The following is a 26,838-nucleotide window of genomic DNA, read 5'->3' as shown; positions in this document are numbered from 1 at the left end:
TAAGAAGTGGCACCACGCTGGTTATAACAACTTCCCTGCTTATCTGTACTGAGTTTTTTAAAAAAAAAAAAAAAAAAAAAGAAAGACTGCTATAATCTGAGAAACAAAAAATATCAGGGTGTCAGCAATATAATGTAGCAGAAAATGCTTTACATCAAATTGACAAGAATCATGGATCATTCTGCAAGTATTGTCACCCACCATGCAGCTAACAGAATGTATAAGGGCTATAGCTGACAGAGTTAGGTCCTTATATACATGCAGGCTCTATGTACACACAGGACACTTGCACAGACAGTAACATAAAATAAAACCCATAACTAAAATGGATGCATTGTACGAGTGTCAAGTGGGGCCTGCCAGTGCCACTTGCTCACAGAATGGTGTGGTGTGACGGATACAGCTGTGCTACAACACAAATTCCTCACTGGGGTATTGATGGGAAGAGCCCTCTCTTTGGGTAGCAGCCTGGAGCGGCTGCAGTACTGCAGAGTGGTTTGTCCTTACCACACTTCCACAAGGTTAGGAAGGAGCGTTACCATAGTGAAGACAATTTAGGGGACTGAGTTTATTATAATTCATCATATGAGTTTATTATAATTCATTATTAATGAACTGATACGTGATCATGGATTTAAAAAGCCAGTGGTAGCCGATGAAGGAAGTAGCCTTCCTCTGGTTCTAGACTGCAGGACTGGCCCCTGTCTTTTTACTCGTATGACAGTCTTCCTCCTCTTTATCCTGTGAAATGTCTGTATTTAAAAGGGAAATGGAGAGAGCACTGACACTGCTCCTGTATTTCCTTTATCCTTCTGCTAATATTTTAAATCCATGGCTTTCCACAGCTGGCAGAACTCCTCATCTACATTACCAGTGCACAATGAAGTTCAAATGAAAAAGGCAGTAGGTATCTTTCCAGCCTGGTGAAACAGCAAGTTATGCCAGAGATAAATCTTGCTTTATATACTGCTCTTTGGCCAAATTCTTAAGATTTTTTAGCACAGCTTGCTTTAAATGGCATCTTTTTGATGCACTGTGGAAATCGCAGGGAATGCAGAGAGGATTATTACCCAGTCCTTTACAATACTTAGAGGAAATCTAAGAGCCAGGCAAACACTGCAGTCTGGCCCATGGTCTTTATCACATAAGTAAGTACAAACCAAGAACCGAGGTGTTTCAGAAAAAGCTCATGGGCTTCACAAAGTTATTTCAATCTCTAGGCAGTGCACAGGTACATAGGTGGTCCAGTGTTTTTCTCAAAAAAACAGAAGTTTCAACACCTGCATTTTCTCAATATTTGGTAGCACTGAAAGTGCTGGCCCAGGCTCAACTCCTGAGGGCCGCAGTACCCTGCAGAACAGCAGAACAAGCCATGGCTGAAACCTTTCTCATGCTCTGACTGTGATGCATATTGATCACTGTAATCCCCCTCTTGCAGTTCTGCCAAACTGCGTCTTATGAAAATCATAACTGTGTGCAGCAATGAATTCGGCTAGAAGGAATTTAACCCTTGCAGGCTGATTACACATCATGTGCTCTGTGGGGACTTTGAGATAGGGCTGGCTGTAACTGATTTAAAGGCTGTAACACCAGTGAGCCTGGGTAGTGGTGGAGAGGCCCCTGGTGGTTTTGTACCTCAGGAATCCATCTGTTCAATGGATTTATTCAATGACCTACAGCAGCTACGCTAACTGACCAGAGCACGAGAATGCAATGACGTGATTGCCAGGTTTTTAGAGGCAGACAAATCGCTGCTGAAAGGCTTCATGGGAAGGGCAACTAGCCCTAGCTCTTCAGGGTCATACAGCTGAAGTCCATGATATAATGCCACAGAGGGAGACTGGGAAAACGTGTAACTCTTCCAGACTTTGATGCTCATGTGTAATGGGAGGTGATGTCATCCTTCTAAGGAGCAAGCGCTTTATCTCACTGTGCTCACTCTGTCCTAGAAAACCTGGAAGTGAACTTCAGTCCAGAACTTAGCATATGCTGAGAAAATGTGTAAACAGTGCAAGCCACATGGGAAGAACACCTACAGCCTGTACAGTTGGTTACTAGCAGAAAGGATGGACAGAGGTTGATTGCATTTACATAAAGCCACTCCTTCCCCTCATTCACATGTGTCACTCTGGCTGCACAGAGGCCTTACAGAAGGAGCAGAAGCTATGTCTGGAAAGGCTTCCTGACGTTTTGTCACTATCCTGGCTCTCGGTGTTTGTGTGTGTCAGGAGCAGCCAGAAAGAAGAGGCTAGAAGGCAAACCAGTAAGCAGCATGTAACTGGGAGAGAGACTAATTTAGGCCAGAGATAGAGGGTAGGCTATGCTCCCCGCTACTCTCTTTTGCTGCCCCAGCATCCAAGAAGAAGGGACTGAGGATCAGATTTGAACATATCTTTACCTCCAGTGAGAAAGAACTTAAGCAAACTAAACGTGTAAACCAAAAAAAGAACAAACACAGAAAAGTCCTGCTCAAAAATGCTGAGGACAGACAACATGAACCTTAAATCTTTCCAGCTCCATCTCACCTGAACTAACACCTGCCTTGGCGTAACAGTCTAAATCTTCAGCAGCTTCAATTTTGAATGCTTCAGTTTTAATTTCTCCACTTACATCTCCCCCTAAACTGCTTCCAAAAAGTCCTCCAAGCATGAATCCGTAATTTCTGGGCTCTCACTCACATGCTACTCTAACTGTCCTGCTCCCTGTGTGGCTGTTCATCAGTGTTGCCACCTTCAGTTCTGTCTATTACTTTTGCTAACAGAGGCATCTGTCCGGAAGAAGAATCCAGCCCTCCTCGCTCACTGTAATCTCAGTACAACCCTGTCTTCTCCCTGCACCTCGTGCTCAAGCTCTCTCTTCTTCCACCCTAAATCTGTCTAACATCAGTGACTGCAGCTGCTTGTTGACTCCATGGAAACTCTCGCTATTGCAGACATTTAAAATACCAGTGATTTGAAACAAAACAACAACAAAAAAAACCAGCAAAAAAACCCTGGGAGTTGTAGAAGAGCAGCTGAAAAGACATCTGGAAGAGAGAAGTGAGAACCCAGTGGGTGGAAATGAGAATGAGGAGGTAGAAGGCTTTATTAGAGAAAAAACATAAAACCCTTAAGTAAAGTGACAAAAGAAACAATGCATTGAATGGCTCATGAGACATCAGAAGCTGTGTGCTTTGGTAACATCGTCATGTCTTCTACCAAGTGCATTTATTTAGGCACTCCTTTCTCTCCCAGTGCCCAGTCAATTATCTGAATTTCTCACACTCAACCTAATTTGCTCAGAAAACATTCATATTACACATGCACATTCACACTCCCCCAATCCCTTTTCCACCCTTATGTTTTTTAAAGAAGATTAGAGTTTCAATGGAGAGGGTCCCTGGAAAGACTCATGGCTCTATGGAAATGCTGATCCTCAGCCCATCTCTGAAAGTTTTGCTCTAACGGTCCTGTGCGTCCAGTAAAGCCATACGTTTATAGTCCTGTGACTCACACTCTGCTAAACCACCCTTCATCATTATATCTTAAAGGGTGTTGTTAAAGGAGGTCTGTATCATTAATCCATTTTACAACTGGAGAGATGGGTATTGCAGGGAAATTTATCGTCTGTTGCCATGGCACCAGGAACAGGCTCAACAGCAAGCTTCTTCCAAGCACTTATAATCTGATCCCAGGATTGGCTTTGATCTCCCAGTGAAGACCTCACAAAGCCCACTGCTCCAGGCGTCTACCGCCTCTTCTGTCTGCCTGCTTCACCTGTGAGTGTCCTTCCTGGATACTGTTCCCTCAAGATGTAAGAAGGAAAGCATTTGGTCTGAGCATGCAAGAAGAAATTCAGTTCCCAGTGCGTAAGTATTCTGGAGCCTCAAGACTCCTCTCCACAGACACGCAGGATTTCTCTCTTCCTCGCTGCTTCACAACCATCAGTTTTCATCTGGACAACAGCCAGCTTAGAGCCTGGCATAAAAGGGAACAGTAAGGTTTGATTTGTCCCCAACACAGTGACCGGTTTGTCATCGTGGAAGTTCTTCAGTGATGAGAAGGGAGACCTACAGTAGTTTAAGCTGCTGCAGCAGTTTAGGTTAGAAGCAGCACACCCAAATACAGCTTAAGCCCAGCTGAAAGGCAGAGAGTTAATAACAGAACGTGCGTTGTTTCACAGTGAACTTCAGATCCAAGGCAGACAGAAGGATAAGGTCCGGTAAACTATGTCCTGCAGCTGCCTAGGGAATTGACATCAGAGCTCTGAGTGTATCTATCCTATTACAATAAACTCAGTGTGTGTATAAATCTTGTAAACCTTTATTTGCTGAACCAAAGCCTTAATTTGCTGAAATAAAGCCCTAATTTCATTATTTAGCTGCCCACTGTGAGGTGTCACCATGCTTTAAATTAAGCTGTCAGCAGAAGCTGATCTGCGCCATTTGTTAACTGAAAATTATGCAGGTCCAAAGTAAAAGCCACTGGTAACAAATTCCCGAAGCACGTTGCATTTCTAAGTATCTGAACTGGAGAGAGGCTACTTGCATGTTATCAGGGCTTTGCAGGTGTACAACTTAATCACATGGATTAGAGACCTAATATAATGAAATGCAACACAATACATATTCTAGTCAACCTGCCGAAATGAGTCAGGGAGGTCTGAATCCATGATCCTGGGGATATAATAGCAGCTGTATATAAACAGACTAAATCCTTGACTGAAACCCTTCACTAAATAATGCTAAAATAATTTATAACCTCTTTTTTACAGTACAAATGATGAAGTAGAACATGGAAGCAAATGCAAGATGGCAAGATGTTAACAAAGTACTGAATGGGAAATTACCACAAGACAGGTTGGATAAAAATACAAAAGGTTGTGTGTACTCAAGTTGGGAGACAGGGAGAAGAGACAGAGGCCTGAGAAACAACTGCTCTTACCCCCTGGTTTCTGAAAGGTCCAGCATGTAAACAGCAAATTTTGGCAGCAAAAATTCATAATAAAGCTGCTGGAAGGGGTGAGGAGGGAGGAGAGATGACGTGACTAAAGAATAGCAGTGTAGCACCAATATTTTAGACAGAAAAAACTGCTCCAAAGCAACTGCACACCACTTGTTTGACCTGAAAATCTTCAAAATAAATGTCTGTGGAAGCAGCTATAAAAGATAAAGAGGAAGATGGAATAAATTGCAACGTATATCAAAGTCTGATGTTTCCAAGCTAAGCCAGCTTTTTTTCACTGATAAAGGAATTAATTTTCTAAATACAAGGAACTCAGCAGGTTTCACCAGTCTAAGTGGCAGTAAAGGACTTGATGTACACTGAAGCAAGTTGAGAGGCAGTCCTTCACCACCATGTCTACTAACGTGCAGAATCCATGACTGGGCCAGGAAGCAAGAATTAGTTTTGGTTCTGCTTCCTGTGCACAAAGAACCAGGGAGGGATTTAAGACAAAGCTCAATATTCAAGGTCCCCACTAAACTCAGGAGGGGAGAATCTTAGAAACAGACAGCTGCTGAGGGCTTGAGGAAAACAAGGAGAGAATAAGCAGAGAGCATAGTAGGCAAGATAAGAAAAATCAAGGAAAAGAAACATGGGGCTTTGCCAACATCCCAGAAGAGCTGCAGGTTTTTGGTTTTGCTTAATTCTTTGCTCCACTATCAAGATGCAAAAAAGTGCTTCACTCTGTATACAGGAAAAAAAAACAAGAGGGGAAAAGGCTCAAGGCTAGCAACCAAATCCAAAAGATCCCATGGAGGTAGTATGGCAAGGGTGCTTATCTTTTACATCACCAAAAGATATTCTGCAGTTTTCCTTTTTGATTTTTCCTTGCAAAACCTAAGTGAATGTTTAGTGAAGTATCTACAACTTTCTGCTTGTTTTGTAGAAAGCACATTTAGGCTACTATTCTTAAAACCCCATCTCTTCCCAGCAACTCTAGTTACAGAGTCAGGGAGGGAGAAAAAGCCACTTTGCCTTTCTAAAATTTGGGAATAGCAACTCTCAATAGCTCTCCATGATATGCCTTGCAGGGTCAGAAAGTAGTGTTCATTTTTCCTGACACATGAGCACCCAGACACATTGAAGGATTTTTCTCATCCTTTTGAGTAATACCAACTGTAATGACTTAAAAGGCAATATTCCAAGGAATTCAATTACTGCTTTTTGCAGGTACTCACTTAAGATTCTTGCTCACATATCTGGGCCAAAAGAAATAATCAGATGGGGATATTCTGATGAATTTGTACCAAGACTAAATTGGCAGCAAACTTCTTTGCAACAAGCCAGACTGCTTGCTAGGGTATCTTAGAAGACAACCTACTTAATCAGCTCTGTAGCTTATGGCTCTCAAGTTTAGCAAGAGAAGACGCATGCAGGGAAATCCATGTATGAGCAACGTGGTAGTCTCTCCACAGCCAAGCACCCAGGGAGCCTCTTTTTGGAGTAAGCAGCTGTATGGAGCTAACTTCCCTGATCATCCAGCACAGGCTGCAGCTGTTCAGTCCATGTCATGTTAGCAAAATGCAGGGTGAGTTTCAATGAAAAACATGCAGTTAGTTTTAGTTTCTTTCATAAATTATTTCAGCCACTTTTCAACAAACTCTACTTCTGTCATTTTACTGCAGAGGCAGGGAGAAGGTTTAAGAAAACAAGCAAACAGTCAGTGTAGTTTAAGATGAAACCAACACTTTAAGCCATTCCTAATAATGTTAACTTCCTTTTTCTCAGGAAGACAAATAAAGCTGCAAAGCCAAGATTGATTTCTCCAGCAGGGTTTATATCCTGCTACTCTCTGGGAGTCCACTGTATCATTGCTGCCCCCTCCTCTTCCACTGAAAGAGAAACAATAACATGAATGTTTAAGACTAAAGCTAACTACAAGAAAACATATAGAGCAAGTGCTTAAACTCCATGGTTTAAGCTCTTCTAGTGTTAACCCCGCAGGCAAGAGTATTTGATTAGGACTTTGCAACATGATGAATGTGCTGGAACTGTCAAACAGCCCTGAGTGGTCCAGTGGACTCCGGTACCCTGCTTCTCTCCTAATGGCAGTTTACTATCCATCAATATCTCCTAGAGGTTATCTGAAGTTCAAAGGTATTTTACTTTTAACTACATTACTATGTCTTTTGTTTTCATCAGCAGCACGCATAAAGCAGGAGGCACAGAGAGAGGAGAGCGAGACAGAAAACTATGGCTCCTCCTCCTTTGCAGCAAATATTTGCTGATGATGAAAACCTTAGCTGAGGGTGAGACTTTCAACTCCATGCTCTGAGAAAGTATCCCTGCCTGCAGCCAGGTCCATGCTCCATGGAAGCAATACAACCCTTGTCACAGCCACAGCAGACATTTTTCTTCCAGATAAAGCTGAAAAATTCGGCAGTGACAGGAGGGAAGCAATCCAGATATTTTCAGCTTTTTGTTCCATTGCTTCTTTTAACTCAGACTGTGAATCCAGACCCATCTTTCTGTAAGATGCATTCTGTAAGATGCATACTCTTTAAGAGTACAGAGGGAGGGAGGTGCCGTGATGCTCTGTGGGCTAAGCCCCTCTTGATCAGTGGGGAGCCATATTTACCACTGGCCCATGCCAGCAGCGAGACACGCCATCTCATCCCATCTCATGCATGAACTCGGGACTTCTCATGAAGAAGTAAGAGGAAGGGAAACTACAGCCCTTGGCACATGCAGTTCAGAGCTGCCCTCTTCTTACTCTGCTGATACAAGGAAGTAGTAAGTGAGCAACCAGCCCTCCTTATCTCTAAACACCAAGGGGTGCAGTTTGGGCAGCCTTAAATGGCTGTGAATTGGGAAGCCTTCAGAGGGCAACCAGATGCTCTGTCAGGGCCACAAGCTGCAATGCTGTTCCTCTTCCTGCTCCAAAAGAACCATAGGATGGTCCCCTCAGGAAGGTCTCATAGGTGTTTTTTCCACTAATCAACAGTGTGAAAAAGGCATAGATAGCGGTTTGCAAGCACCATATAAAGCAAGCTCCAAATGATTTAGTAACAGAACTTCATTCATTTCTCAGCGATTAACTTAATGAAAGCTCTAACAAAAAACAAATACAATAAAAATAAGACCATTATTTTGAAGTAGGATCTGGGCTTTTTTACACTGTGCTCAGCTGAACATTATGTGGCAGAACTATGGATGTTAAAATTAGAGCTGAAAAGAAAAATGCCAAAGAGATGGGCTGGTGAGGACCAATTTGTAAGTAAAATGGGTAGTTTACACAGAATAGCAATGATGGAATTATTCATACAAGGATTTGATTGGCATAACCTTTCTTCAAGGGTCCAGAAGAAGCATTAAGCTCAGCAGAACAGGATATAAACCAGCTCCAGACAGCATGATATGGCACATTTTGAACGTTACCTTGCAAATCCCGAGAGGGACTATCCCTCTAAGGTGGAAGATGCCTGCAAAGATTTCACAGCTTAATTAATTTTGTGGTGTAGATTAGGATGTTTCATTCTGTTTTTGTGCAAACAGGGACTAAGTCTGCAGTGCTCAGGATGCTTACCTATAAAACGTATTATTCTTCGAAGCAGTGGGTTCAGGTAACAGCACTCTCCAGTCAAGATAGTTTTCTCTTGAATAATTAGGGTTTCTCGGGTTGACTTTATGAAATACATGGATATCTCACCAATAAAAATCTGCCAGGAAAGGGAAAGAAACGGAAGGTTAAAAATGACATGAGCGAACATTAAAACATGCGTGTCTGGTTCCAGCCTACAGAAACTACTAGACAGCAGTGTGTCTTTGGGACATTGCACTTCCACAGCACGACTACACTTACTCACTTGAGATGAACTGACATAGATCCAGCTCCCAGCCAAGAAAAGGATCTGTTGTTCTTGTACTCAGTGGCAAGACACAGCAAATTTTAAGCCTTCTTATACTAACTCCTGGGACACAGGGAGCAAACAGAGCTTTAATGAGTACTGTGGATCACAGAAGCTCCCATTTTTACTGAGATTGGCATGGAATTTGTCATGTCCTGCTATTAGCATTTAAAATTTACTGACAGCATAGACTTCACGGATGGAAGGCTTCTAGACATCCGGGGAAGTGGAAAGTAACACTGCAGACTTCCACCCCAACATTTTACCAGCAAGCCTCAGCAATATTGGATGCTTCCTGCAGCCTCCACGCCTTCTCAAGCTTGTATTTGTCTAACTCTGCCAGATAGGTTACAGACCTCCTGCAACTTTGAAAAGAAAATCAGGTGAAGGACATCCCTGCAATGGAAATTGATCTGAAGTCACAAAACTTTTGGGGAGGTCAGTGAAAATTCTGGACAAATACATCATATTTGTGCTAATGAAGTAAGAAGTGCCAGGGTATGGGTGCAGCCATAGGGCCAATCACCCATACTGTTATATTGCTAGCATGGTCCCTGCCATAGCCGGGCCTGGTGACAACGGTCTCTCAGAAAATGCCTTGGACAAGTCCCACGAGGATAGCTGCATGCAGTCACTGCTATTTACACAGAAGGAGTTTAGCCACTTGGCCACATATTGCACATGCCAGCTAGTGTGAGGGCCAGAGGATGACTTCTGGCTTGTTTAATCTACTAAATGTCCTGTTTTATTTATTAAAATGTAAAAATTGAAGTCTCCAGGGATCCACTGATGTTGATGTTAGCTGTGCTTATGTATTACGTATGTTTTTGTGACCAGAACATTCATGCTTTCTATAAAAATGATACCTGCTTCCCATAGGAGTAGGATCAGTATTTCCTAAGCACTCAAAATTAATTTAAGCCTGCTGCACAAAGGTCTCTCTGCCCTAGCTAAAGCTGGACAGAATTTGATCACAGGTTTTAAAGACAGTGATGGCCCACTCACAGCAGGCACTTCTGAAAATCCCACCTAGCATGTTTTGTCAGCAGGCTTCAGAAGGGGAAACTGAGAGCTTTTTAGAAAGACAGAGTTTGTAATAAAAGTCTTTAGGAAAAAAAAGCCAGTCTGAAGTGGAAGAAATGAGCTTGTAAAAGGGGAACACTCAAAAGAATTAATTGAATACATTATTGTAAGACACCCCAAGAGGAATCCGTAGAGATTCCTGATTTCTCTGATCCGTAGGTCAGAGAAATGCATAATAAAAGTGTGTACACATGCACACATGCACACAGACACACACAGTTAGTATAAATATCAAGGAACTAGTTTAGTTCATTTTAACTGCTGGAATGGTATGTTGTTTCAAGGACAACAATTTATCCTTATTAAGCCAGATGAGCATCCTTATTGATTATTGACATTCAAGCCAAGTATGCTCAACCACTTTATAATTCTAACCGCTGATGGCAAGAGATGTGAAGTTGTAAAATGTATGTCGATAATGGCATCTAGGGGTGGGAGCCAATGCATGGGAGCCACACTGAAATATTGCCTTTATGCTGTTTCACTTCATCTGCTCTTAACAGAATTGGCAAGCAGTTCAATAAGCTCAGCTCACTAACTACGGGGTTGGGAATTAAGAAAAAGACCATCTGCACTAAAGCAGTTTAAAAGTGATGCTCAGTTTCAAACCATTTATTATTTGAATTATGATAATGTTCAGAAGTTTGAATTAATGTTTGGCTCTCTGTCTGCCTGGGGCTGTATATACACATTGAGAGACAATTCACACCCTAAGGAAATTCTACTCTGTGAAGACGTGGGTTACTGGACTTTAAAAAACCCAAACTTTTCAAATAAGAGAGACTTAGGTATAAAACATATTAACAGTCCTCCTTAACAATACATCCATTTTTAAAGTTGCTTTGCATCAGAAGTTAACTGAATATTTTCCTGCTTCAATTCTCATCTTTATTTCTATAAATCTAGCTGTCTGGCATACTCCTAGCAACTCCCATATGGATAGATTAGTTCCACTTAGATTTAGGAGTAAATTTTCCCAGGCTATAAAACTGTTCAATTCCATTCCACTTATTTAAGCAGAGTTATCCCAGATTTCCTATAGCATAACAGATCAAAATGTGATTTTCTAAATGAACAGTGCCTTTGATTTAATACAGAGTTTAGGTGTATAGTAATAACGCTGTATTTGTGAGGTGATATAAAATGATTCAACATAACTGGACTATTCTTGTGGTGCCATCTCTGCCACTGAATTTAGTTGCCTGAACTTGAGGATTTGGTTTCCTTTTATGTTTAATGTGGGCTCTAGAAAGCCTTGCTGTTCTCTAAAAATTCAGTGGGGGCCTGGGCATTGAGTTCTGATAGCTAATCTAGCTGTGCAAAGCTGAATGTGGTATGAAAAACTCCTCAAAGAACAGATTTTTTATTTTTTTCTCCAGGCATTTCTGAAATCGAGTAACTCTGCTGATTCTCATGATTTAAAACCTGATGATGCTGCTTGAGCAGGGTCCACATCCAGCCAAGTTGTCCAGCTGTCCTCCCAAAATCAATCACTGACACTGTTAAGTATCTTTGTTTCTGCCAGAACAGAATCAGCAGCCCAGGAATTGGTACAGTTCAGTTCTAAATCTGAACTCTAAATACAGATACACAGACACAGGTGGAAAAGGAAAACAGCAAGCAAACCACTTACTTCATGTGGGAAAACAATGCAAGGTTAATGAATTGTTGTATCATACTGGCTTAATTAGTTAGTAGAAATGGCAAGAAAATTGCACTGGAGGTTGGGGACTGAAAGCAAAGGTGATCTGCAGTCTGAGGTGATGTAGGCAATAGAGAAGCAAAGGTAGTACCACTGGATATGATTTTGTTCTTGGTTTCCTGAATGCAATAGCAGCTCAACTACACTGAAGTTATGTTGTTTGGATGCTCTTACTCACATTCCTTTTCATATTACTATTAGGTAAAAATACTACAATGATGCTCCAAAGCCCCAGTATGAATTAGAAATACCTACCCAGCAGTCATTTTTCCTCTGCTGATTTCAACCTGTCCATTGAGAAAACTTCTTCAATTTGTCCTGCCTTCCCATTACTGGCAGTGTCACCAAGTATTTGCTCCTCAACCTTCAGCTCTCAAAAACCTCTGCTGCACATGCTTTACTTATTTCCTGGCTCCTTCTGGAGCAAAGAGGTGGATAAAATGATCTGTCCCATCTTCCTCTTCAACAGCCTTTTGTCAATGACAGATTTGGAAATGATAGTCCTTCAACTTGTGAACTGACATTTTCAGACAGTGGAATATCACTTGCCCTCTAGAGTTCTCAGCACATGAGCACCCAATACTCCCTGCACTCCTGTACAGATTACCAACAGTTTGTTAATTTAATTATCAATTTAATCAACAAAACAATGTAACTTGCTTTTAAAGGGACATGGAGTCTTTATATTTTCTTTTGATTTTTTTTCCTGTAACACTTTCTGATAAGCTCACAGTCTCCTTGCCAAATGATTCTTTACACAACTGTATTCTAAAAATAGATTGGAGTAAACGTCAAGAAGGGCTGTTTCTGTAAGGAGAAACTAAGATAAATGATCCAGGACTGAATCTGGGTTACTACCAAGACGAGGTTGCAGAAAAGTGGCATCCTGGAGCAGCACTCCTGCAGGAACTGTGCAGTGGGGTGAGGGGGGGCGGGCAGCCTCGAAGAGTTATATTCAATTTAGAAAAGTAATAATCGATGGTGCTGACAGCCAATGATGGGTCCAGCTTTAAGACTTTTGTTCCTTTTGCTAATTTCTCTCATTCAGGACATTAGCCTTGTACCTCAGTTCAAATCCTCTGGCAAAGCTGAGGCCAGCGCCCCTGCTTCACTCCCCTGCCATGCTAGCAGCCAAAATCCTACTCCTTAGTCATGTTTCTTCAAAATCCTGTGCATGCAGAGTGCCACAATCCAGTTCCTCCTATGCACTGGCTCGTCACCAGTCACACTGCCCCTGTCTTGCTTCCTTTTCTCCCCGCCTCCCTTTGAAAACTCACTACAGGTTCACTGCAACTTAGTCAAACTGCTGGCTCCTCTTCTCCAGCGAGGTCTGGCCTGACTGCCTCCATGCAGTCCCACATTGCTGCTGGCAGAAGATGCATCTCAACAGCCCTCCTGCCCCTCATTCACTCCCTCATTCAGGGGCGACAAATGGGAAAACACTATTTTTCTATTTTTTTCACACTTTCAGCGAAGACTGGGGTTGTGTGAAAGTTGCCACAGACAGTTTTCATTTCAGCTGCAACTCCACACAGATAAAGAAGGAGGAGTGTCAGGCAGGGTGCACAGAAGAGGTGCAGGAAGCACAGTTGTGCCCACAGCCTGGGACTGCCTGAAGTCTCCCTGTGAAACAGAGCCCTTCTGCTGCTTCCCATGAAAAGGTACAACTGATGGCATTCCTGATCACAGCAAGAAGATGGAGATCCCATATTAGGAAGAATTACGTGAAGTACAGCTGTCTGTCTCTTCTATGTATAAGGTTTACATTATTCTGATTTCTGGGAGCTTTTAAATCTTTCAACTTGTTTACTCTAACAGCGTCCTTGTGACACAGTCAGTCCTTGGTAACACCACTTTATACACAGAAGCCGAATCCAGAGACTTTCTGTTACATGCAAAGGTCCCTGGCAGCAAACAAAACTGAACCTGCGTCTCAGGACATCATCGCTCTCCGTTCTGGGCAAGTTTCAGCAAGCTGTATAACATTTCCTGAATCCTCTATAAGAATGTGTGTGGCTGCATTTTTAATGTCACAAATAGAAAGAACTAAATTAACCAAGTCTGCAGAATTCAAACAGCAGCCAAGGGGAGGAGCAGATGCAAGGAAGGCACTGATGGTGAGACAAGTCATGTGCAGAGCACTCAAAAACAGAGAATATAAGCAGATGAGGGTTCTGGGGCTCAGCCTCAATCATCCAGTTTCAAAATGAAATGACTCCACACAACTCTCCCTGGGAAAAGCAGGCCTGTCCACCAAAAGGTGACCTTTGCAAAATGCTCCAGCAGGTATTTCATCAGCACTGGCTTGCATTGGGCCAAAAGCAATTCTGCCCTTTTGCATCATGGTGTATCTGAGGACTGCATTAGCCCAGCTGCCTCTTCAGGCTCTACACAGGAGATCATGGCTCTATTCATCTGTCATTAGTTAAACAGTAGAAAATTTTCACGAGCACTACAGAATGCAGAGGCACAGAATCACACAGTGATTTAGCTGGGAAGGGGCCCCAGCGCCTTCCAGTCCAACCCCTACTCAAAGCAGGGCCAGCACAGACCACAGCCTGGATGTGATGCGATGGATGGAGACGGTGTGAAATACAAAAAACCCAGTGAAGCTCTCCAGGAAAATTATCCTTCCTTCTCAGAACCCTGCACTTCACCAGCATACGTGAAAGATAAAGAAAGGTAGAAGGGTCTGACATATGTCCTCCCTATGATGCTATCTGGGGACCTGCTGCTTCTCTCTCCATCTTAAGGTTCCTGTCAGCCATGACTTTGTATAGGGATATGTAGAGGAAAAGAACAGTGCCAAGCAGTCTGTTGCAAGGAGTGCCTGAAATCTTGCTGGAGATGGGGACAAGGGCATCCTAGATACAGGAAACAAAAGGGCAGAGTCATGAAGAGGTGGCAAAGATTCAATAAAGCAGGTAGCATAGTCGTAAAAGAATAGGCAAAAGGGATGTTATGAATCTCTTCAAGAATGGAGATCCCACCGCCTTGAGGGGGGTCACTGTTTCAGTGTTTGACTACTGTCATTGTAAAAGGATTTTTCCTAATATTTAATCAGTTTCTTTTCTTGCAGCTTGTGTGCATTGCAGGGTTGCCTCTTGTGCTTTGAACACTCTGTCTCCATCTTCTCTACGGTCCCCACTAAAAACATGGCTCGTATTGACTTTCACTTAGTCTGTTAGTTCCTTAATTCCTTAGATCTCCCTTGCAGTTAGCCTTAGGCCCTGGGGATTACTGATCTGTCATCCTACCTGCTACCTACATTGCCAAATATTGACACTGCACAGCTGAGACTCCATAGTCAAACCCAGGCAGCAAACACTAAGCAACATTCATATTGAGAAAAGACACCTTAGGAGGCAAGCGGTCACTGAGGTCTGCCTTGGCACCCTCTCCAGGACACAGTATTTCTGCTGTGATCTGCAGCCAGGACCCAGACCCAAGCCTGCCTGGGATGGCAGAGGTTTTCCCTTACAGCATCAGTACCATCCCTGAGGACTAGGGATCACCTGAAGGTTTTCTCAGACACTCTCATCTTTGCCATCACCATCTAGACAGATCTTCTCCAGCCCACAGGAATCAATGCTGTATTTTGCATAACTATAAGAGGAAATGAAGCAATGTCTTCAGCTGAAGAGCCAGCTCACCCATAATCTTCTGAGGACAAAACCTTAATCTGCATTCGATTACTTATTATCTCATTCTGGTTCTTTTGTTGTTGTTGGTGGTGTTATTCAATGAAAACAACAGCAAAGAACAGTTAAAAGTCCCTTCCCAGAAAAAGAAAATTGGTTTCTTTTATTCCAAGTCACAAGGGCCAAAATCCACAACTTGGATTCTAGCCTGCCCAAAAACCACGATTGCCTTATCATTGTGCTCAAAAAACCAATTTACTGTGGTAAAATTGTCTAAAATAATTATACTTAAGTTCTAAGCAAGAGAAGAAATTTCCCACAGCTCTGCATTGTTCCTCAGAAACTGGCATATGACCAGGACCGCTACGAAGTCCTGGAGACACTGTCAGTCGAAGCACCTGAAAGTGTTACACCAAACAAAGAAGGTGTATTTATTTTCCAGAATGGTGTGTAAATACCAGAATACAAAAATTTACACGGAGTTATGCGCACACCTTTGCCTCACTCAAACGCATCCCATCTTGCCATGCACCACTTCACAAGCTGGGTCCTCGGCAAGCCTCCTAAGAGGGAGACAAGCCACCGCTGGCAGAGGACACCTGACAAGCCTCTTCCTCCAGCTTCACCCTGTGAGCAGCCCCAGCTCTGCTTCCCCGCAATAAAAGGAAGGTAGAGCCAAATGCCCTTGAGTGGAGATCTCCCCACGCTCTGGGAGCTCTGGGACCAAGCTGAAACGGAGGCCAGCCCTGAAAGCCAGGACTATGCGAGCACCGGGTGTGGTACATCCCCTTGGAAAAGGGATGTATTCTTCCTTAACAAGGAGTAAGGGACACTCCAGGCATTGACACTGACCTCTCCTCCCCGCTGCCGCCCAGCTTGCCGTGCCGGCACAGGGGTGAAGCGTGGCGGGTAGGAAGCTGTAGCACAGGACTCTGTGCTTTCTGGCAGCACTATCACCAGCACAGCTTAGGGATTTCTGCCTGAAAAAGCTGGGAAGAAGCTACTGTAACGGAGCTCTGAGCTGCATTAGCCGCTCTTGTTTTTTCCGGCATCTGCTGCTGAGCAGCCACAGGGGAATCAGCCAACACAGGCAGAAACTCCCTGTTTTCCCTTCTAGAAATAAATCACTGTAATAACATGGCTGTACTAAGCCAAAGCCAAGGAAGCAAGGTGGCAGAGAGAATAGGAAAACCATCTAGAAGAATGATGTTTCTGAAGCTTGGGAGGTAAGTGCAAGTTGTAAAGAGAAGTTTGAACAGTTCCCTCCCACTTCAGGTAAATTTGATCAACACTGTAATTCATCTTCTAATTAATAATCAGACCAGTTCGGTTTGACCGATTCTAACATTATCTGAAAACAAACACTCCTTTGCAGAAATTAATAGCGCTGGCCAGTTAACAATTACATGTAGGCTGCCACTTGCTCCCTGGAAATGGAAGGAAAGAAACTGAAATTGAGTGAAAACCGTAGTGGCACTTTCTATTCTGCTTTAAGGAAACAAAGAATGGCACCCTTGAAGCTTTCTGCTGCTGTTCAGTATTCATTTCAGTGAGCTGGCTCTGTTCCTAAGCTTCTCTGCTTCTCCAGGGTGGGCAGACAAATCACGATGGATGGAGCAGCGCAGGCAGCAGCTCTGAACTCTGGAAGGATTGTTTAGTACCAGCTGGGGAATTGGCTGATTTGCAGTAACCTCGTAACGGGGAAAGCTAGTCTTAAGGGACACTAATGAATGTGGTGGAGTCATCCCAGAATATTTTAAAGGAAATGGCTTGAAAATTTTATGTCTGGGCAAAGCAACTTGTTCCATTTTAAACATTGTTTTCATAAAATTGTCACACTGGCAAAAACTAAAAGAACTATTGTGTTTTATACCACCCCTCCCAATATTTTGGAATTAACAGTGCATTGAAATATTACGCTTTCTCCATGCTCTGCTTAACGTGCTGCTGTGGGACAGGTCACTTTTAAATTCACCAGACCTGTGATCACGGAACTCAAGCTCCAGTGCTTAAGCTTTCAAGCTGCTCTTAAGTTTTACATTCCCTATTGCTGGAAAACCAGCTGAGTAAAATACTTATGCTATATTTGCCTCCAGAAAAAGGTTTGCGTTCTAAGACCTCCAACTCTGACAAAAAAATGCAATTATTCTCTGACTAATTTCACCCTTTCTGAACTACCTGTAACCACAAAAATGAGGGGTTGTCTGTCTAAAGCTCTGTAATGCAGAGGTCAGCTATTCAACTATCCAAATGTGCAGACATGTTGCTGCAGGCCACCTGAAGCCCAAGACAAAAAAAAAAAAAAAAGGCAGTTTTTGGAATATTGGAAACTTTTGATCCTTTGAAATGCAGTGGAGGCAAAGACTGAAGTTCTGTGCTATTCTCGCAAGGCCACAGAGACAAATATCCTCCTTCTCACTCTCCTTCCCTGGCCCCCAGAGACTGACTGGTAGGTACGCTACCCAGTGCTTGCCATGACTGTCAAGGATTGTCTCTAAATTGGAGAGACGTGGATCTGACAGATTTAACAAATTGGCTGGATGGTCTCACTCAAAGAGGTGCAGTCAGAGGCTCAATGTCTAAGTGGCGACCAGTGACAAGTGGCGTTCTGCAAGGATCGGTATTGGGACTAGCGCTGTTTAACAACTTTGTCAGTGGCATGGACAGTGGGATCGAGTGCAACCTCAGCAAGTTTGCCAACGACACCAAGTCGTGTGGTGTGGTCGACACACTGGAGGGAAGGGATGCCACCCAGAAGGACCTGGACAGGCTTGAGAGTTGGGCCCGTGTGAACCTCATGAAGTTCAACAAGGCCAAGTGCAAGGTCCTGCACGTGGGTCAGGGCAATTCCAAGCACAAATACAGCCTGGGTGGAGCAGCCCTGAGGAGAAGGACTCGGGCGTATTGGTTGACAAGAAGCTCAACATGAGCCCAGAAAGCCAGCCATATCCTGGGCTGCATCAAAAGAAGCATGACCAGCAGGTCGAGGCAGGTGATTCTCGCCCTTTACTCCACTCTCATGAGACCCCACCTGGAGTACTGCACCCAGCTCTGGGTCCCCCAACATAAGAAGGACGTGGACCTGTTGGAGTGAGTCCAGAGGAGGGCCACGAAGATGATCCGAGGGCTGGACCACCTCTCCTGTGAGGACAGGCTGAGGGAGTTGGGGTTGTTCAGCCTGGAGGAGAGAAGGCTCTGGGGACACCTTGCAGCAGCCTTCCAGTACCTGAAGGAGACCTACAAGAAAGCTGGAGAAGGACTTTTTACAAGGGCATGTAGTGATAGGCCAAGGGGTAATGGCTTTAAGCTGAAAGATGGTAGATTTAGATTAGATATTAGGAAGAAATTCTTCACCATGAGGGTGGTGAGACACTGGAACAGGTTGTCCAGAGAAGCTGTGGATGCCCCATCTCTGGAATTGTTCAAGGCCAGGTTGGACGGGGCTTTGAGCAACCTGGTGTAGTGGAAGGTGTCCCTGCCCATGGCAGGGGGGTGGGAACTAGATGATCTTTAAGGTCCCTTCCAACCCAAACCGTTCTATGATTCTATGATGGTACATTCCTGTCTGCAAAAATTAAAATGATATAACCATAGCTTCTACCTTACCGTAAGACAGGCTGAAAGCATTCCTATACCCATCTCACCTGACAACAGGAACGCTGGAAATTTAGCAGTTGTTCACTAACCAACCACCAATAGTATCAGTACAACTGAAATCAGTCTGCAAGAGGGGGAGAGTCTCTGAGAAAAAAAAAAGGCATTAGAAACAATGGACATGAGAGGAAGATGAAACCATAGATATCGTAGGAAGCTCTTTGTGGCACCAGAACCTACAGATAACAACAAGTTCCATAGAAAACACATAGGATTCCAGGAATCCCCTTTTTCTACCAGTGCCAACAGCAAAACTTACTACTTGAGTCTGAAGATGTATGTTTCAGGGATTAAATCACTAAATCTGAAATAAAATGGCCAGTTATTTCTTTATAAAGAAAAACAAATTTTTCCTTATGTAGGTGCAATTTATTACTAAATTCACCATATCCTACTACTATGCTGCAAAGATGCTAATACCAACACACTCAGAAAATTAAAAATTAATAAGGCAGATGAAAGCCTTTGACCCATCCTCAGTGGAACATTTGGGAGAAAAATGCATTTCACAGAACAGCGTCAGGCATACAGGATTTTCATTTATTTAACAGTGTCATCATGAGATTCAGGCATCTCCCCTTGCAAGAAGCTCTTATTATCAGAGACTAAGAGGTTATCAGTAAGAGCATTAAAAGACTTTTGTAATTCTGATTTATGATGATTAACTACCCAGTGTAGCAGAAAAAAATGGTTAAATGGAGACAGCGGCATCACATGTTTCAAGAACAACAAATAAAACTGCAGAAAAATAGGCTGGTCTCATTTATTTTTCCACTAAAAGTGCACAGAAATGCACGTACAGTGCTACCAATCCACAACAGCACTTCTCCTGAGAAGTGTTGTCAGGGAAGAAATAAAATACATGCATCCGTTTCCCCATGGCCACTGTCACAGCCAGATGACTGAAATACAAATATATTCCATTAAATTTATAAAGATGCTCCCTTTTGGTTTGCAAGCATTGTAACATCTCACAGCTATGCTGAAATCAGGGCTTTGAGTCCTCTCCAGACCTGTGCACACCGGACTGCACTTAAACACTGCCTGTGCCTCAGATGAGGGAGCTTGTACTGACTCCTAGGCTATTTTCCATAGCTCCAGAAACACTGTTAGTTAGTACCATCAGTGCTCCCTCAATGCTGTTGGGTTCCACCCCTTCTAACATTAATCACTCCTCTCACGCCATGAGGTGTCAAGACAGTGGCAATATGCAGGCAACACAGAGAGATCAGATTTGCTGCTGTAAATCCTCTTAGCCAAACCAACCAGTCTGTTGTCAGAAAGTGAAGCAACAAGTGTTTTGCAGAGGAGAAAAAGTAATTGTAAGGAGGTACTCGCATTACCTTTGACTTAAGTAATGTCTTCACAGTGGAGCTGTATGATGTCAGTGATTTCTCCTGAGAGGAAAGTGTAGAGGGTGAAGCTACAACTTAACCCACAGCGAATGCACCCAAAGCTCCCTCCCATGAAGAACAGCTCTGTGGGTTCTTTTGTTTGTTTTTTTGGGGTTTTTTTGTGTTTTTTTTGTTTGTTTGTTTGTTTTTGTTTTGTTTTTTTTTCTGAGAGAGAGTACAATCGTCACAGTATAAATAGGAATGGCTGCACTTGCTCCTTTCACTGAAATCCCTGGGGGATTCAACTGGATCAAACATCTCTTCTGAGACTGTGACAGTCTGAATGACAGGCAGCACCCATTCAGGTACCCAGATGACAACTGGGGATACTCACACTCTGAGCAGTCTGACCAGCAGTGCAATGCAAGGACAGAGTTTAGGGAGATTCTGAGCTCACTTTCTGTCTCATTTACAAGCTTTCTATTAATGATAGTTGCCAAAATTCAGTCTGCAGAGTCAGCTACTAGCTGAAGCAGAGGTCTGAAATTAGCCTGCAAGGAGAGGAAAGTCTCTCAGAAAAAGATGGGAATGAACAATAAAGTGAAATTACTCATATAAAAACATTGTGCTGAGCATCAGTCAGGAGGACAGAAAAAGATCCCTCTGACATATGCCCTAGTTGAAGATTAGCCCAATAGTAATACATTAAATAATTAAATAATGTATTATTAAAACAATACAATACAAATAATGCAAATAATACATTAAATAATGTATTAATACATACTACATTAAAAATGGAAAGAAAAATGTTTTCCTAGGAAAGTTTGGTCTATTGCCTCCTTGAGGTTGTACACAAAGTTCACAATGAAGCATGGTGCAAAGAGCTCTGTGCTGTCCCTGACCACGTTGTCTCCAGACGAAGCAGTATAGCCAGTGTAATGGCATAGCATAACCCAAGAAGCAGAGCTCACTAGCTTATATCCAGCACTGGATCCAATCATGTAGGGTGATTACTGTACTTCTGGACCCAGGCTTGTGCCTCTGCACAGCTTGCATTGTATGAGATAGTTGCACCAGCTCCACACAGCACTAAGCTGAAGGTCTCTGCACCCAAAAACTTTGTTTGACATTCACTACAGTCTTTCATTCCTTGTGTTTAACATGGGCTATGGAAACTACAAAAACAGCATTGTTCATCTCCTGAAGAAGACTCCAATTCAGTTTTTCATAAATGAGAGTAACTAGGAAAAATTTCTTGGGCCACTGAGAAGAAAGAAAATGCTGATCCAGTGGAGCAAAACCTGAAAGGATTGCAGCAAACTTTGGCAGAGCAAGGATTTAAACAGAAGATCCAAATAAAGAGCAACATTCTCACTACCACTTGCCCACCCAGTGCCGTATCGCTGAATCAAGGGACAAACCTTCCACTAACTTCATTGTTACGGCATCAAGGCATGGTAGCGACGCTCAATCTCCCCTTACAACCACTGCCTGTGAAAGTTACTTCCCTAAACAATGGCCCTATGTTTATGTGGGGGAAGTTGGAGAAATGTATTATCTTTTTCATTTGCAAATCGTCTATCACTGCAGCACGAAGTGAAATAGAAGTCTTAACATTCAACTGAGTTTCAATGCAGAAAATAATACTGCTACTGCGGAGGATTTTCATAAACTCATGTTGTAATTAAATTCAAAACCCCTACCCATTTTCAGAAGGTGTCGTGTACCAAAAACTATAGCCTCTTCTGCAGATCTCTCTCACATTTCTTATCAAATTCTGTGTTACACTGTTTCATGCACTAACATTACTGCAGACCAAAACTTAAAAAGGACATTGGTGCAGCATTCACCTTTCACAAGTAAATACATCATGCACAGTTTTAATCAACTTTCAAAAGGGATGCAAAGCAAAGTTAATAAAAGAAAGAAATATTAAAGATAAAGAAATAAAAAGAAAGACACAAAACAACAAAGTACATAAAGACACTGTCTGATAGGAATTTATCAATGTAATTACAAATGCAGCAAAGCTGGCTGTTTGTGAAATTTACAGCTTTCTGTAGAGAAAATGGAGGACTAAAGTTTTGCTAACCAGTGACTGCAATAATCTGTTTGGAATTTTATGTACTCAGCTAATTGAATATTTTCATTTGCTCAGAACAGCTACATTGCAGCTTACTGGTTGGATAGTAAAGAAAATCAGGTAAAAAAAAAAGTTAAGTGTATGTGACTGCCAAAAATAAAGAGATTATAAATCAAAAGCAAATAGCATTCCTACTTTTCTTTGTATTGAGCATCTTTCTGCTCACCTAAGCCTTTTAAAGCCCTTCAACAGTTCTTTTAATATAGCAAATAATCCTGGATATACTGCATGTCTGACCCAGGTTTTACTTCAGCTTTATCCTGTTTTCTTATTTCCAGTAATACATCACCTTTGCATTAGAGCCTCTCTGGAGCCCAGGCAATTCACAACTAATCACTGAAGTGAGCAAGCTATTGTAAAAGGATTAACAAGCTCTACCCCTCAGTCTTGCATTGTGATTACCTCAGAATAATTACTTCTGGAGATAATTGATGAAGATCATATTAGGCTAAGGCAAAACAGAGACCCGGCTAAGTGTAAATCAATTACAGCTGAAAAGAGAGGAGAGGGGATAAAGATATTACAGGACTACCGCTATTATTTATGGAGCAGTCGGGGAGAATTCAAATAATTTCTTATACTTACGATAGCTGTTGGAGTTGAAGCCAGCACACAGTAGAGCACAAGAGGTGAAATGAAGCTCTCGTCCTCTGTTCCAGGGTATGGTTTCATCAAATTCCCATCCTGACAGAAGAAACCTTGGATGTGCACCTGAAAAGTATCGGTGCACTCGAAGTAGTAGGCAAGCAGAACAGTCCCAGCCATGATGACAAGCTGAAAATACAGCATGGTCACACAGAGACGTTAGTTGCTTTTTTAACAGATGCAGCTATGCCTTCGAGCTACTCTAGTCCTGCAGACCATCCTCCCTTTATCGTCACCCCGACAGCCCTTGCAATACTGGTGTGTGAGTGTGTGCGTTTCTGCGTGTCCGCTTTGCAACATCTGTTACATAAACCTTTTGGCAAACGACACTAATGAATGTCTCAGATAGGAGTGGGTCCGTAACGCGGCTTGTAGAGGGACGGGAGCGTTGACAGCTACTTTATCAAAGGGCATGTGAGTGTCAACGGCAGCAACGATCAATGAAAGCTAGCAGGACGAGGGGCAGCGCTGCAGGAACCAACAGGGACAAGCTAAAACCTATGCACAGCAGTAGGGAGCTGGAAAAGATGATTACAAAGAATAAAGGAAGCTAAAGCCAAAATGCTTCCCAGCTGCAGCCGCAAGCCCATGCTGGAGAATGTGCACCCTGTGCTAATCCAGAAGAGCCCTCTGTGTCCCAGATGAAGACACATCCAGAGGCAAATTGGCCTCCTGCCACTTACCTTTCCTTGGAGCTGCTGCTTCTGAGTAAAGCTTTAGAAGTCTACTCAGAAATCCTGACTCCCTGAACAACTGGTTGCACTGCCTGGCCTCCCCACTCCATCACAACTGCTTTTGAAAAACACTCTGCCTTGAGTCTGGATCTTTACACATATAAACTGCAAGGACCTTTCATGTCACTTTTTTGGTAGTTTATTACTGGCTAAATGGGCTGGTTGGAAAACCTCAGCTATCAACTTTTTCTGTATATATCCACAGTTACTGCACATGAGCTATGGTCAGTGTCTGCGTCAGCTTCCCGTTCTGCTTCAACAACACATCTCAAAACAACCTCACAAAGGTTGTCACTAATCTCACCTCATGAAATTAAGTGGTTATATTAATTCACCATTCTTGTTCCCTTTCTGCCAGACAGCTAAGGAAATCTCGTGTCACAATCCCCATCACTTACAAAAATAGCAATATTGATTTGGAAATTACAACAATTACAGCATCTGATTCAGAATCCTCTTTATAGAGACTAGTGCCTCCTGCCACTATTACAAGAGTTGTCACATATACAAGTTACCTTGCCACACCATAGAAAATAATAATAATAAAGAAAGTGAAATAACAAACTCCAAAGTGCCTTGGTTTTGGTATTTTGCCTCCAAGACTTCTGCATCAAAACTGTGTTGCTGTGAGATTATTGTAAGAATAGACCTTTAACAAATAATTCTGGCAACTCCATCTCAAAGATACACTTACTATCCATGCATTCCTCTGGCCTAACCTTGCATATATGCTCTAACACACAAGACAGCCATTAAAGTCATTGTATATTTGAGTGAGTGTTAGACTAAAAATAGAAAAAAAAATGAAATCAGAGAAATCACTGATGGAAGTGGAACATCACAGAATCACAGAGTAGTTGAGGTTGGAAGGGACCTCTGGAGGTCACCTGGTCCACCTCCCCCCTCCCCATGCCCTCAAGTAGGGACACCTTGAGCCAGTTGCCCAAGGACCATGTCCTTTTAATACCCCCCAGGACGGAGACTCCACAGCCTTCCCGAGTAACCTGTAAGATAGACTTAAGCAGGGCAAAGTGTAGCCAAAGTTGAGAGATTCTGCACCTTCCCCCATTTTTTACCTTAAAAATTAATGATATAATTTTGTAACCAGATGCTAAAAACCCACAGATTAATTCTACCCCTGGAAAACACATCCTGGATTGTTTAATGTTTTTAGCTCAATCAATTAGTTCTATGGAGTCAAACATCAGCTTCTGCTGATTACAGAATTATGGTACCGAGTGAAATTTATACAGACAAAGCACATAGCCCCTTTTTAGAAACTTAAGCAAGTAGGAATCTAAGTAATTATTTCCCCAAAAGTTGCATATTCTCTCTTTCTCCCACCCTGATTTACAGCATGAATGTAATACATCAACCTAAAATGTTGATCAAGCATTTGTTTTCTGAAGATTTTGGCTTCCTTCTGATGATTCAGTAACTTAAGATCCAGAACTTTGAAATCTACCACCCCACAACGAACTGCAGATAGGTTAACCTTGTATGGTGAGTACAAGGCAGTTGCTCTCTGCCGCTCCCTTCCCGCTCACACTTCTCCTGTGTCCTGAGGTGTCCATTGGAGACAGCTGGAACTGGATGGAAAATCTAAAGATTTAGTCTGTGCATTTTTCCCTATGCAATATCTACCTCTAAAGGTGTGTGAATAAATGTGTTCTCTCACGTAATTTTATCTGGATCGTATAGTAATAGCTTTAAATGGAACTGCTAGAGCATTCAATTTCTTAAATGTGTAGGTGAATTAAGTACTTATTTTTTTCAACTTTCATTGTTTATCCTGACATTTTCAAGCCCCCACACCTGCCCAAAAGGACTTTTTTTTTAACAACCGTAAAGCAAGATGCTGTTGTTTGTGTATTCCCCAGAGACATTTACAGCATCCTGGATGAGTCAGTGGGATTCCATATAAACAAACACAGTCCTACAATTAAGGACTTAGAAGGTCTGAATTTAACTCCTTGACCAGCTATAGATTTCCTGATCAACCCTGGGCAACTCAGTTTTATAAATTAACATCAGAGGAAGGCAATGACACTATCACTACTCTACCTGACATGTGCAGACAAACATGTTCCAGTTTACAGGATGCCTGGATGTAGAGGTATTTAAGCTCAACTCCAGCACCTCATACGCCCAGGGCTGTCAGAAGCAATCTGACGCCACCCTTCCTATCCGAAACACCCCCTCCAGCCATGGTCACTGAAAGAAGCAGTGAAGAACAGGTAGGCTGACTTAAGATAAAGATACAAAACATCCGGTAACGTAACTCAGAAAACACAATGCAGTTTAACACTGACATTTTGCAGGGTTTATTTACTAAACCTTATCAACCGATTTCCTAGAGTTTACTTGGGAAAAATTAAAAATGCTCAATAATTCAATTTAGAAAAGCAGCCAATGAATAGCAGTGTCTAAGGTGCTTAATGGCCTCCATTACCACAGTATTTAACCATGTCATAATCCTTAATATTTATCATCACAACTCCATTGTAAGATAAGAAAATGCTCTTATCATCATTTTACAGAGAGGGGACAAAAGCAGAGGAGATAAAATGACTGCCCTTAGGTCTCAGTAGAGCCTGTGGCACGGCTAAGGTTTACCTTTCTTCTGGACCAGATTTTTCTGGATTAGTCAATAATTTGCACATGAAAAAGCTCAATGATATTTGCTTAGGTCCTGATTCTGCAGAAGCTCATTCATTATAGTGTTAAGGAAACACACTATGTGTTTGATTCAACTCCGTTTAAAAACTCCTGCTTGATTTTAGATTTTAGCTGGACTTAAACAATTGGTGTGTGTTTTTTCCACAAAGCCAACTATTTAAATGGATTAATTCTGTAGCACTTAACACCTGTCCCTTGCCACACTATTAAATTCTGCACTGCTCTACAAGCCCACACTGATTCTGTCCTTGCAGACCTTCTTATCACTGCACACCCTTGCTCCTCTTTAAGTTGTAGTTCTCTGCAATCAAAAAATCACTTTCTTAAACGTCCAAGAAATATGAAGCAAGTCTTGCAATCTTCTTTGAGCAATTGGTAATTGTTTGTTGC

At 42.5% G+C, this 26,838-nt stretch overlaps 1 protein-coding gene across 1 annotated transcript in view; it reads right to left on the bottom strand.

The window, feature by feature from the left end:
- Positions 1 to 26,838, bottom strand: part of PLPPR1 (phospholipid phosphatase related 1) — a 71,546-nt gene that overhangs the window by 11,891 nt on the left and 32,817 nt on the right. Inside the window, exons 2-3 of the mRNA XM_059833880.1 lie at positions 22,976 to 23,164; positions 8,509 to 8,641 (exon numbers count right to left, since the gene is read on the bottom strand). Coding sequence (XP_059689863.1) covers positions 8,509 to 8,641; positions 22,976 to 23,164 — 322 coding nt within the window. The remainder of the gene's footprint in view (positions 1 to 8,508; positions 8,642 to 22,975; positions 23,165 to 26,838) is intronic.

Source organism: Gavia stellata, chromosome Z (assembly GCF_030936135.1).
Source record: "Gavia stellata isolate bGavSte3 chromosome Z, bGavSte3.hap2, whole genome shotgun sequence".
Taxonomy (NCBI): Eukaryota; Metazoa; Chordata; class Aves; order Gaviiformes; family Gaviidae; genus Gavia; species Gavia stellata.
Note: the sequence above shows the minus strand (reverse complement) of the source record. Positions and strands in the feature narration are given on the sequence as shown.